This window comes from Gouania willdenowi, chromosome 1 (genome assembly GCF_900634775.1).
Source record: "Gouania willdenowi chromosome 1, fGouWil2.1, whole genome shotgun sequence".
Classification (NCBI taxonomy): domain Eukaryota; kingdom Metazoa; phylum Chordata; class Actinopteri; order Blenniiformes; family Gobiesocidae; genus Gouania; species Gouania willdenowi.
In genome coordinates this window covers 19,172,776-19,185,861 of record NC_041044.1, presented here as the reverse complement: position 1 = coordinate 19,185,861, position 13,086 = coordinate 19,172,776, and the positions used below count along the sequence as shown (strand labels likewise).

Genomic DNA, 13,086 nt, shown 5'->3' with positions numbered 1-13,086 from the left:
ATATCGTATCTCATCGTGACCTATGTATCGGGATACGAATCGTACCGCCACATGCCAGGCAATACACACCCTACATAATAATATAAATTTTTTTTTAAAAAGAATCTGTTTAAACTCTTTTTAAAAAATGTAATTTGACAGTTTGATAAACATAGCACTTATTTTTTATATTGGTACTTGGATTACAGTGACCATTTACTTGTTCTCGCAAGTTTAAAAAAAAAGAAATTAATTGTATTTCATACCTTTTTTTTTTTTACTTGTAAAGGTGAAAATTGTAATTATTGATAGCGCAATGTGTATCATACCGTTTAGTACCGGGATATATCGTATTGTGACAAGCAAATCATGAATCGTATCATAACATTCATGGAAATGCAGAACCCTACTGAAGATTAGGGCTGGGCAATATAGACCAAAACTCAAATCTCAATTTTTTTTTTTTTTTTTATTTATTTATTTTCAAAATGACGATATACGATATAAATCTTGATATTGTTAATTCAAATAAAGTCAGACCATAAAAACAATTGTGTATTAAATTTGCTGATGAAAAATGCCACACAGGCTATATATGTGCTACTTATGGCTTTTTTCCTTGTAAGGGACAGCATGTGTGAGTAAGTTCTGTAGTGTGGCTTGTTTAGGAGAAGGTCTGGGTTAGGACCTACTCAGCAATACATCTAACTGTGATTTTCTGAGAAGCAGTAAAAGCAGCGACTCCTAAAATGAGCATTTTAATTAGTGAAGTCCTAATACAACTTTTTCGCTTCCGATACGATACCGCAGCCTTGAGTATTGGCCAATATCAGTATCAAACTGATGCAATATCAACATGAATCATGCATACTTTTACTACTTATTTAGTAGTGTGGAATGTTAGAAAAGGCTTGATCAGGTGATGTTACTCAAACAGAGAACAATAATCAGCAATAGCAGGGTTGATAAAAACTGACCCATTTATTAACTAATTGGTTACATACATTTGAAAATTCAACATAATATCTACAGTATTCTACAAATGAATCAATATATAATATAGAGGTGTCCCGATCAGATACTGACATCGGTTCGATATCAGCCAGAAAACGTATATTGGATTTTATCGGACTGCATCTAAAATCATCGATATAAGCTCTCCGATCATTTTTTCTGCTTCAACACATTTATCCATAAGTGACTGTGGTTCACACTCCAACAAAGTAACCTACTGTTGTTGACTAATGTTCTCTGTTTGAGTAACATCACTTAATCAAGCCTTTTCTAACATTCCACACGATGAAGTAAGTAAAAAAAGTATGTATGATTCCTGCTGACATCGTATCGGATCAATATCGGCATCGGCTGATACACGAAGCTGCAATATCGATATTGTATCGGAAGTGAAAAAGTTGTATCGGGACATCATAGGGATATAACGATTAATCGTAAGGCAGTTAAAAATCGATTCATAGGTATCACGGTTGATATCGATTTTCTGACAATTGAATCGCAGTACTTTTTTAACCAGCAGAGGGCGCTATCCGGAAGTGTTGGCAGCGGGCGGAGTCTGCTAAACTTTCTTTCTGGCTGCCTTCTACTCTTAAATATGTTAATAAATGATTCATTACCCCTTTAGCACCGAAAGAATATCTGTAATATTACTTGATTATCTGTAAAAGTCACGTTTTCTATTAGCTCTGTCTGCTAGCATAGCTTCTCTTCTTCACTGCAAGATATCTGCATGCCAACCGACCACTGGGTTACCAGCGCCCTCTGCTGGTCCAAACAAATATGACGTAAATCAGTGCAATGACGGTTTTTTTTTTTTTTTTTAAAGTCCAATTGTTAAGGCACAAAATACATTTTCAGTTGCACTTTTAAAAGAAAAAGAACTATTATGCAGTTTTGCATTGTTTATTATAGAACCAGAATTTAAATTAATAGGCTTCATTTTCATTTGTATTATTGCTTTATTTATTTAATTCAAGATTTATTTTTAGTTAAATTGCATTGTTTTTGAATAGTTTATCAAGGAATTCTTTTGACAATGAAAAATAAAAGGAAAATACAGTATTTTCTTGTTTTTTTCCCCAAAAAAAAATTTGTCTACAGTCCCCTTTTGTAAATGAAAAAAATCGTGAGCGAATCGTATCGTGAACCCAGTATCGTGAATTGAATCGTATCGGGAGTTGAGTGAATCATTACATCCCTAGGACATCACTAATATAACATATATCGGAGATTTTAAATGCAGTCCGATATTTGTTTTCTGGTTGATATCAGATCGGGACACCCCTAATTTTAATACAAAATGGGATGTAATAAATATATATGTTGATATAGACGGTATAGTCATTTTGTATATCGCCAAAATAGAAAATTCAATATATCTTGAATCTCGATATATTGCCCAGCTCTACTGTATATTGGATACTCAATGCTGTCTACCTGAGGCCTATTCTGAGCGGCCATAATCAGCTTACCAGGTTGAACACGGTCTCCACTAGGTCTCGGTTGGAAACTTCACCAACTTCCAGCAGGCCCATCAGCACGGCAAATTTCATCCGTATGCCCCTGATGGGCACGGCGGGGTTGAGCGCCGCGGCGCCCGGTCTGGCGTCCCTTCCATCCGCCGCCTCCCCGCTAGCCATTTGCAGAGGGAGGGATGGGGGCAGGTGTTGTTCACAGGTAAGGCACCTGTTCACCTCCAGTAGTGACACAGACGAAGGGAGGACGAGGCTCTATGTCCCCTTCAGCTGACTGGGACACAGTCTACAGACACATAGGCACTCGCTCCCCATTCAAAGGTAAAGCCAGAGTCCACAAAGTCCAGGGATGGTTCCGATGAGCGGCTGGAAGTGTCGCCCCGGTCCGGGTCCGTAACTTGATGCCCCTGTAGTTGGATTCACACGGTGAGGAGGACAGAGTCCTGCAGGAGATGTCGGCCCCAGCAAACTCTGTCCTGTCCGCGTCCTCGTCCTACTACCCTAACCAGACCAGGATACAGTGGCTCCAATGTCCCCCCTAGCAGCGCTGGAAGTTGCTGTTCCTCGGTGAGTCAGTGACAGGTAGCGCTCAAAACTCACAAACTGAGCACAGAACCGGTCCGACGGCTACCTCCTCTCCCCTGGAAGACCACACAGGACGGAAGGTCCACTCGCAGTTCCACACACACCCCACGGTCTCTGTTGAATTCCGTGTCGACCCAGCTGCTGTGCGTTCGCTTCCTGATCTGCCCCGGTAGCTTCAGCACGTCAGCGCCATGACAGTAGAGCCCCTGAGTGAGGGACGCATGCGCAGTGAGGCGCTGGGACTGCTCGGCTCGGCGGCAGGTGAGACGGTCAGGTGACGTGTCTGATGGAAAATACTCAATACTGCACTCTTTATTACAAGATAGATAGATAGGTAGATAGATAGATAGATAGATAGATAGATAGATAGATAGATAGATAGATAGATAGATAGATAGATAGATAGATAGATAGATAGATAGATGTTATTAATATATGGTATTTGTTAGGGGTCACGAGATGATATGCGAAAAAGTAGAAAGATAGCGTTTGAAAAACGTCAATGTTTTTATTTGACTAACTCGTTATACTGACATCTACTCTGAGTATAATCTTTTCAAATCAAGGTGAAAATAAAATAAGCAAATACTAAATATAACCAATTTTGGGGGTACACCCTGGACAGGGCGCCAGTCCATCGCAGGGTACCATTGATGATGCATCTTGTGACGTTTTAATGTGATATCTTGTTGCACGATATATTGTTCCACCCTTAATATTTGTTATATTGATGACAATCCTTTTAATCTAAAACTATTTTAACACAAGTACAAACAATCCCCTTGGTGAGCTATTAAGTATTGGACAGCTGAATTTTGAGAGGATTTTTAAAACAAACATTTTAAGTTTGTATGTTTTATAAGCAATGACATATCATATACCGTATTATAGTTAAAGGTTTATTTTATCTATGTTTAAACATTTAGGGATCACATTGTGCTTATAGATTTCAACCTCCAGCCACTTCTCAAACTCGCATTGTGGCTTTTCTTTCACACTTGTTGCCAGTTTTTTTTTTTTTTTTTTGTGTAGGTGTTTGTTTGAGAAAAAGGTAAATAAATAAAACATTTACAAAAAAATATTCTGACACCTATTAAAATTACTGTATCACCTTGATTTACCTAATAAAACAGTAAATATATATCACTTCAATGCTGAAATTAAATATATGCCCTTACAATCTCTCCTTTTAATTACTTAGAGCTGAATATTATTAAAATAATTCTCTATGTGTGCCTAATAAACACCTCAACAAACAAAAAATTTGTTAAGGATTAAAAATATCTCCATGAAACAGTACAAAGTAGAAAAGTAGTAGAAGGAAAAGGTGCGGGCATGGGCATCACATTCATGGGGAAGGTTTTTCTGCAGCACAGCAGCACATTGACAGATGTCTCCATCCCGAGGCATTGGAAACTAAACACTAATATGGAGTGACAGCCCAGCTTTGCTTGCCTTTTTAAATCAGCACCATCACATGACATCATATAACCCCACGACACGAGAGGCCCATTGCTACACATGACATCCACTTTTATTCATGTCTCCAAATGCATGTTGTGAAAGGAAATAACACAGGTTTTTAAATGTAATTAACAAGCTCTGTGTGTCCATGCCTGCCTTTATAGATTCAGCTACTCCTACCAGTGACTTCACATTTTCTCTGCAGGATGGAAGAGCAGCACTGACTGCTACCACAGAGGCAGCTGGCGTCACGGTTCCCACTGACCTCCCTGTAAAGTGTAAAAGAGCCCTAAGGGGTAGGAGTCATGGAAGCTGCAGTCATCACACACTCATGAGACACAGACTTTGTTATTTATGAAATATTATTTCAGCAGGCAGTGCTGTCCTTATTCACACTCTACGAAATGCTACAGCGAGGCCTATATTGTCTACATATAAAAATATATGCCATAAGCTGACTATTTCATTCTAAATAAAGATTTACCTTTCATTTACAATGTTTCACTATTTTGTTCTTTTTGTAAAATTTTGTAAAAAAGGTGCACTTTGTGTAATTCAATGGCCAAATATTCACAGATGACCTTTCTGCTGCCCTTCATCGAGTAGTTCCAGGAAGTTTCAAATAGTTCCTGCGGGTCTGTTTTTTTTTTTCTCTACACACAAATATGTGAATGTGCGCGGCTGATGCACGTGCGTGTGTGAGAGAGAACCAACCGAGGAGATGGAGAGAGTCCCACAGCGTAACCAGGTAGAGAGTCTCACACACACACACGCCCTCACCACACCTAAGGTATTTACTGTTTAATAAAAAATATACAAAATGAGTACATTAAAACAAAAAACGAAACAATATTTCTAGAAAACATACACAAAACGACAACAGAAATGCACAAAAATATACCAAAACGCTCCAAAAATACACAAAATGACTCCAGAAAACATACATTACAGAAAAATACACAAAATGACTCCAGAAAACATACATTACAGAAAAATACACAAAATGACTCCAGAAAACATACATTACAGAAAAATACACCAAACAACAACAAAAATATGAAAATGACTCAAAATACACAAACTAAATATTTAAAATACACAAAATGACAACAGAAATGCACAAAAAAGATAGAAAAATACACAAAATGACTCCAGAATCACACTACAAATGGCAAACAAAAACTATGATTATACAAAAAATGCACAAAAATACAACAGAAAGATATAAAAATACACAAAATGACTCCAAAAAACATACATTACAGAAAAATACATCAAAGAATAAAATGTAAAAATGAGTAAAAAAAAAACTAATTGTACTTTGCACCTGCAAGTATACCCCTTTATAACACTACAGAGTACCTCTTTGTACATCCAACATTCAAAGACATACTCATTTGGTCATAATTGACAACTCTACTTAAGCTCCTCCCACTATATGAATGCATACTTCCAAAGGGGCACTGTACTAGTTTTGTAAATTGGTAATACTGTGGTTAAATCTCTAACTAAATCAAGCTCATATAGATGATATAATAGAAAATATTAAAACTTAAACAGAGAGAGAAATATACATTCAAGCAAACCAACCCTAATACTTTAAAAATGAACACAATATTTTCCCCCAATTACTTCTGTTCTCTCTTTCTAATATATGTGTGTGTTTGGTATCAAGTCATTACTTTGACATTGTTACATTAGGTCTTTAATGCAAAATAGACAACACTGCGTAAAAACAGAAAATAAGCCACAAGAGGTTAATATAAAGCAGTACATTATATATAAATGTATAATAATGTGAAATATATTTCCCTATAGATGCCACCAACATACATTAATAAAGTGTGAGCAGTCCTAAAGATAAATTCTATTTGATACAATATTTTTAGTGCTTTATATTAAATTGCATACAGATTTTGAGACACCAGTAACACATTCAGGTTAAATTGAGAGTTTGGGTTTTATTGTTTAACCTTATTTTACATTTATAGGCTTTTATTAATAATTTCCTGGATGTATAAAAATACATATATTTTTTTAAATGCACAAGGAAGATACGTTTTCACAAGTATTAGCATGTGAAGATGAGTCAGGGTCAGGATTAGTGTGAAACTTGCTTTAACGGGACGCTGCTGAAAAAGAAAATACTGATTCAGATCAAAAATGTTGAATAATTGAATTATTTTGGCAACAAACGGGAACACTTAGACAATTTTAAGTTGTTCTTTGTGACCTTAAAATTAATCACTTTTATCACCGTGTATAAATTATTTGTATAAGTTGACCAACAGAGGGAGGCAAAGTAGAAAGACGCTGAACGCGAGAACATACACTTCTCGCGATGTCCAGCGGGCTCCATAACTCTCGCGAGAATTCCAGTTTCCTCCTCTTTTACTCCCTGTAGCCAACATGGCAGTCGGCAAGAATAAGAGGCTGACCAAAGGCGGCAAGAAAGGTGCCAAAAAGAAGATGTAAGTACAAAATTCACCATTGATTTAATAGACAATGTTGATGTCTATCCGATGGTGTCGATAAAGTGTGACAAAAGTGACGGATGAAGGTGATTTTAGGCAGATTGTAAATGGCCATTCCCCCGGTCGCTACCAGCTCCTGTGTCGTTAGGCTGAGTTACAATATGCAGTTTCATTGTGTCTGCACAGTTACACTAATAGTACTTCAGTAATACGTACATTACTTGAACACTTTGTGTAAAAACATTTCATTTATGAAGGCAACTACGGGTTATCGCTTGTTATGAGCTATAGTTAGCAACACATTAGCACGGCTTTAGCTAACTTCATTTAGCAACATGGCAGTGCACTGCCGCCGTAAAGTGACTATATGCACGCGGTTTTGACTTTAATTAAATGTTAGATGATGGTATTCTCATTCTTCAGGTCATTTAATAACCTTTGCGAATTATAAATTGACTCGCATGTATCAGGTTTGATAGCAAGTGGTAATTGTGCGTGTCCTCCACATGATTCTGGTCCTGAATTTCGTCATAAACTTAATGTTTATTTTTATTTCCTAGTGTGGACCCTTTTTCCAAGAAGGACTGGTACGATGTCAAAGCACCAGCCATGTTCAACATCCGCAATCTTGGCAAGACCTTGGTCACCAGGACTCAGGGAACCAGTAAGTCTCCATGGTCCTTTAGATATACCCATGTGTTACCCGTGCCAGCTGTTTCTTATCAAATATATTCTGTTTTAGGTTACTACAAATCAGATTACATGTATTGTTCAATAGCTTCATTATAAATGTACACGTGAAATTCAATGTATGGTTTAGTAATAGTTGAAATAAGCCTGCATATAATAATGTGAATGCTGACAAATTAAGATGCATTAGATTCTTGTATAAAGTAATTAAATGAGTTACTGACTTTATCAGTTATAAAAGTCTACTTAATTTAGTGTTTTACTCAGCCTGCATTATTTGTAGGCTGTTTCTATTGACCCGGACCTCAGACAAACCTGACTATACTTCCTGCACTTCCTGACGCATGTGCAGTAAGCTGAATGCCGGTCACTGCCTGACCCGTGTTCTTAGAGCTATAGTTCCATCACTTTTATTTGGACCCTAAAATGTTTATTTTTTCTGTTTTGGTATATGCAGTTTTAAAGGTGGAATTTACCGTGTTAAATATGTTTAAATGAAGACCTAACCCAGGGAATACCCTAAAATGTTTATTTTTAATTTATTTATGTATTTTTGAAGGTGGAATTAGCCGTGTTAAAATGAAAAGAAAAAAAACGTCAGAAGTGGGATTCAAACCACTGCCTTAAACCACTCAGCCATCCTAACACGGTTGTAACACAGGCACATTACGCTTATGTAGAAAAAAACCTAATCCTCACATTAAGTTGAGCCGTTGTACAATTTAACTCAACTTTATCTATACCGTGCTAACTAAAACGAGCCAAGAGTGGTTTAACTTTACCTTATTGTAGAGGTTGAAGAGTTTTTTTTTATTACTGATACCATCTAATAACACACTGTTCAGCTTTGATTACAAACTGATTACTACTTATTGATGCATGTTGTGGTGTTCAATATAGCACCTTTTAAAATGAAATCTTTTTTTTTTTTTTCAATCAATTATATCATCCATATATTTAAAAGCATCTTCATGGCTAATGCTTATTAACCGTTATCACTTAGGAATTGCCTCTGATGGCCTGAAGGGACGCGTGTTTGAGGTGAGCCTTGCTGACCTGCAGAACGATGAGGTGGCCTTCCGCAAGTTCAAGCTAATCACAGAAGACGTTCAGGGCAAAAACTGCCTCACCAACTTCCATGGCATGGATCTCACCAGGGACAAGATGTGCTCTATGGTCAAGAAATGGCAGGTAAATATTTTTTAAATGTATTTTTCCATTGGATTTCCAACAGTTAATGCTCTGCATCAGCTTGTGTCACTCGCAGGTCACGTAGCTACGTGGTGTGACATAGGTTAGAATAAGGAAATGTGTTCTCATGGCGTCGTACATGTCACGATTAAGATATTTTTTTGGTGCGATTATCATCAGTTAATTACGATTATTTTTGCAATGTTCAATTTCACACTACCACGAGTATGAATTTGTGTATATCAGCATTTTGAAATAACCATAAACTGCAAGAGAAAAGTTGAATGCATTTGGAATTTTAAAAATAAATGCATGTGAAGTGTAAGGATCAATAAATGTAGGTAATAACTATTGATGTTTTCTGAGAAGTACATACTGTAAAGGCTAAAAAAAAAAAAATATAGATAATATATTAATAAAATAGATGATTATGATTAAATACTATCAGAAAATATAAAAGCAAAAAGGTTATATATGTCCACTGACTGAGGGCCTTTATCGTGACACTGAAACTTTGACAACTTAAAAGGAATCAATGGACCTCACACTGCTTCTATCATGTTTGCCTACAAACCATAAAACTACTGCTGCCCTACAGACGTGTTCGGCTTTACGCAGTGTTAAACGAATGAGCTTAACTTGTCAGTTAAATGATGGAAGTTCTTCCTGCTGATCACGCAACGCAGCATGACAAGCATTCTGGACGAAGTCGTGGACATGCAGTTCACGACAGATGGTGCCACACCTCCTGATAGCTGCATCTTACGTGGGTTGTAAACATGCATCCGCCAGTGGATGTAGCATCGAAGTGAGCTGCTCACTTCAGCTTTGGCGTTAGCACTGAGCTATTAGCACCACTTGCAGCAGCTCCAATTCTGGCTCTACCCCAGACATGAGGGCTAAATCCCACACAGCTGACTTCATCCGTTTCTTCAGAGGGGACAGCTCTTCCTTTTATATGTTTGGGACTATGGCATGCTTCCACCAGGAACTGCACATAGCAACACAAGATGGTGATGTGCTGATGTACGAACATGGTTCAGGTTTGACGGCATTTAGGAAACTGCGGTTAATCGCGACATCCCTAATTGTACATGACATTGTTGGATGTTAGTGGTTAACAGCTTTAACACCTGACAATTTGAATTTTCTTGCAGCACAAAATCCAGGATTTATTGGAGATTAACCTTCAATGTTTGTAGATTTTATTTGTCATCGACTGAGCATATATTCTCATTTTGTCTACTGGTGAGAAAATTGCTTCCAGTTGTAGCAGCAGAAAATCTATGTTCTGACATTGTCAGAAAATGAGGATTGGAGTAGAATAAGTTTTGATTAAACTGTACATGATCAGGATTTTTGGGCCAATCAGAGTTTTAAAAAAACGATCCCCGATCATATGAATTTAGGTTGTTTTTTAGGTACCGACCAAATTCATTTATTACTACCTGATACAGAATCACGGAAAATCAAACGGTACCATGTTTCTGGACCTAAACGCAGCCTTGTAACTGTGAGGGAGTGGAACAGTTGAATAATTTCCATGCCGGACCTGTGGGTGCGTGGACTGGAGAAGACTATTAGCTCTATGTTGTTTTTAGTGATTGGCAAAATAAATGTTGCAGCTGTTGAATTAAACCAGCGTCCCATGTCATATTCAATGACTGCTGTGAAGCAACTACAAGAGTTGGAGATGAAGCTGTGGAGGCAGACCACACTGGAACTACGTGAAGCCTCCATTAGCATTAGTGGAGTAAAGACATATTTTCTGACTGCAGCATCGCAAAGCCTGCTGTTGCTTATAGTCCATATTTGCAGGTACACAGCGGAGATGGGGCGCATACACACACGCTTTTGTGTCCACCAGCTGAAATGGACAGAAGTCTCTGGTATGAAAGTAAACCAGAGAATAAACAAAACAAGCACACAGGCGCTAACAGCAGATGACGCTCCTGCTACTCAGCCATTTTGCTCAGAGCTATTTTCACCGTGCACTTATAGGTATTCACCTTTGTGCTCAAATGTCAGTGAAATAAAGCAAACTACTACACTAAGCCTAGATTTGGTGGACATTTCCCTCTGTGTGCCAGAAGCTTGACTCTTATTTATTCATGATCTTTATTTATATTGGAAGTCCTATTGACTCGACAAGGTCTCGGTTTCAAGAAAGACCAGTTTGAACAAATATATTTAATGTTTTCTTTATGGCTTTTTGTGCGTGTGTGTGATCGGCTGTTTATTTTCCACTTAAAGTAACTGTTCACGTGAAAATTCTCTCATTTACAAAAAGGTAACAAAAGCTGCAGGAGAACATCAATGACTGCTACTGCTAAAATTAGATCAAATCAAAGATCCAGTTTGATTATTGATTTATATTGTGCTTCACTAGCAATATGGCTAATAAGGGTACAGATAGAGGTGAAAGGACAGCAGTGCGAGCTTTTCTAATGATGGCGTAGGGTAGTTTGTAGAATGTACTGAGGAGTTTTAGGCTCCAGTTTGATTCTTGTTAGGATTTTAGGTTTAGCATTTGTCCCTCACACACAAACATCAGAGGTTGTCTAATCAAAAGCCTAAATAGACTGACGTTCAACAACATTGCATGCCTATTTAGGAAGCAGATCAGTGCTTTTCATGAAAGTCAGTAGAGCATTTAGGGAAAATGTGCACTTGTGGCTGAAGCAGACAACGTGAAAATATGCCAAATTCAGAATACTGTATGTGAAGTTCCAAACAGATCTACCCTGTAATGCTGCTCACAGTGAAGACTATCCACCAGGTTTCAGTTAATCACTTTGCTCTTTGTTTATGTAACTTGTCTAACTGATTTAATTCATTTATTTGCTCAGACCATGATTGAAGCTCACGTGGATGTGAAGACCACAGATGGCTACCTTCTTCGTCTCTTCTGTGTGGGTTTCACCAAGAAGCGCACAAACCAGATCCGAAAGACTTCATACGCCCAGCACCAGCAGGTTCGCCAGATCCGCAAGAAGATGATGGAGATCATGACTCGTGAGGTTCAGACCAACGACCTGAAGGAAGTTGTCAACAAGCTGTAAGTGTGACTGAAAACCTTTTAACATGCTCATGGGTTACAGGGCCTCTGATTAGATAAATCAGGGATATTATGTTAATATATCAACACACTTTGTGCATTAGTGAGTTTTAAGTACAGCAGAAATGTGAATTGTAGACCTCAACCAGTTTTATTTCATTTTGCTTTTGCACTGTTATTCTTGTTCTTTTTGTCTCTATTTATTGTTGCACTATTCCACCAAAACCTCATATTGGGTAAAAGCTATACTTGGCAGTAACTTATTCTGATGTATAAATAAAGACAATGTGTGTTTTCTCTATTCCAGCATCCCTGACAGTGTAGGTAAGGACATTGAGAAGGCCTGCCAGTCCATCTACCCTCTACATGATGTCTATGTGCGCAAGGTCAAGATGCTGAAGAAGCCCAAGTTTGAGTGTAAGTGATGGTGATGCGTCTGCTTTGATGTTTACTTCTTTATCCATGCAGGAACACATGATGACAACTTGTTTCGGCCCCATATGATCTCCTGATTACTGTTTGAGATCGGCTGACGTTCTGTGACAGACTTGTATAATGTGTTTGGATAAGGTCTATTTGCTGCGTCATTATCCTGATTAGTATTAGACTTATTGTTTGAATTATTTTAACTTGTTTTGTTTTTTCTTGGTAGTGGGCAAACTGATGGAGCTCCATGGTGAGGGTGGTGCTGGAGGTGCTGCCAAAACATCGGGTGATGACACTGGAGCGAAGGTGGAAAGGGCTGACGGCTATGAGCCCCCCATCCAGGAGACAGTCTAACGACACCTTGACAGATTTAATAAAAAATGTAAATGACCAACAAACCGTTCTTATTCTTGTCTGTAGAACACATGCTTTCTAATCATTCTCAGCCATTTGAGGTTTAAAAAAAAAAAAAAAAAATTGGTTTCTTACACACCAGCTTTATGGTCAGCTTGATTAGGAAAAGCTGAGTTTTGCAAATTGTTTTGATTACAATACAATGTAAAAAATGAATTGTGTAGAGTATACAAATGAAATCAAATTTTAAATCTCATTAAAATAATACATTCCTATCACATATTAGAACATTAAAGGTCTTTTTTAAAAGTGCAAAGAAAAATGTTTTTATTTTTCATGATCAAGGTTTAGTATGGCCATTCTAGCACCTCTCCCC

At 37.7% G+C, this 13,086-nt stretch overlaps 2 protein-coding genes and 1 non-coding gene across 10 annotated transcripts in view; 2 read left to right on the top strand and 1 right to left on the bottom strand.

Annotated features, from left to right (window-relative positions):
* Positions 1-2,710, bottom strand: part of lrba (LPS-responsive vesicle trafficking, beach and anchor containing) — a 222,265-nt gene extending 219,555 nt beyond the window's left edge. For 5 of the 8 annotated variants that reach the window (XM_028433844.1, XM_028444348.1, XM_028445143.1 and 2 more), the window contains exon 1: positions 2,466-2,633. In XM_028433844.1, coding sequence (XP_028289645.1) covers positions 2,466-2,633 — 168 coding nt within the window. Of the gene's footprint in view, positions 1-2,465 lie in introns of all 8 variants that reach the window. The other 3 variants (XM_028469572.1, XM_028445918.1, XM_028446752.1) reach the window with 1 other exon arrangement.
* Positions 2,711-6,862: 4,152 nt separating this feature from the next.
* On the top strand, positions 6,863-12,754 carry rps3a (ribosomal protein S3A). Its single transcript, XM_028449002.1, has 6 exons — positions 6,863-6,988; positions 7,552-7,655; positions 8,685-8,872; positions 11,722-11,930; positions 12,238-12,347; positions 12,583-12,754. The coding sequence occupies exons 1-6, from the start codon at positions 6,927-6,929 to the stop codon at positions 12,708-12,710; spliced, it is 801 nt and encodes a 266-aa protein (XP_028304803.1). The 5' UTR covers positions 6,863-6,926; the 3' UTR covers positions 12,711-12,754.
* LOC114472670 (small nucleolar RNA SNORD73) lies at positions 12,400-12,467 on the top strand. Its single transcript, XR_003675169.1, has one exon. It is a non-coding gene; the product is annotated as a small nucleolar RNA SNORD73 (small nucleolar RNA).
* Positions 12,755-13,086: the final 332 nt, after the last annotated feature.

Coding starts and splice junctions, on each gene's coding strand:
- rps3a (XM_028449002.1), top strand. CDS start 6,927: ATGGCAGTCGGCAAGAATAAGAGGCTGACCAAAGGCGGCAAGAAAGGT. Junction 11,931..12,237: donor AAGGAAGTTGTCAACAAGCT/GTAAGTGTGACT, acceptor TCTCTATTCCAG/CATCCCTGACAGTGTAGGTA. Junction 12,348..12,582: donor GAAGAAGCCCAAGTTTGAGT/GTAAGTGATGGT, acceptor TTTTCTTGGTAG/TGGGCAAACTGATGGAGCTC.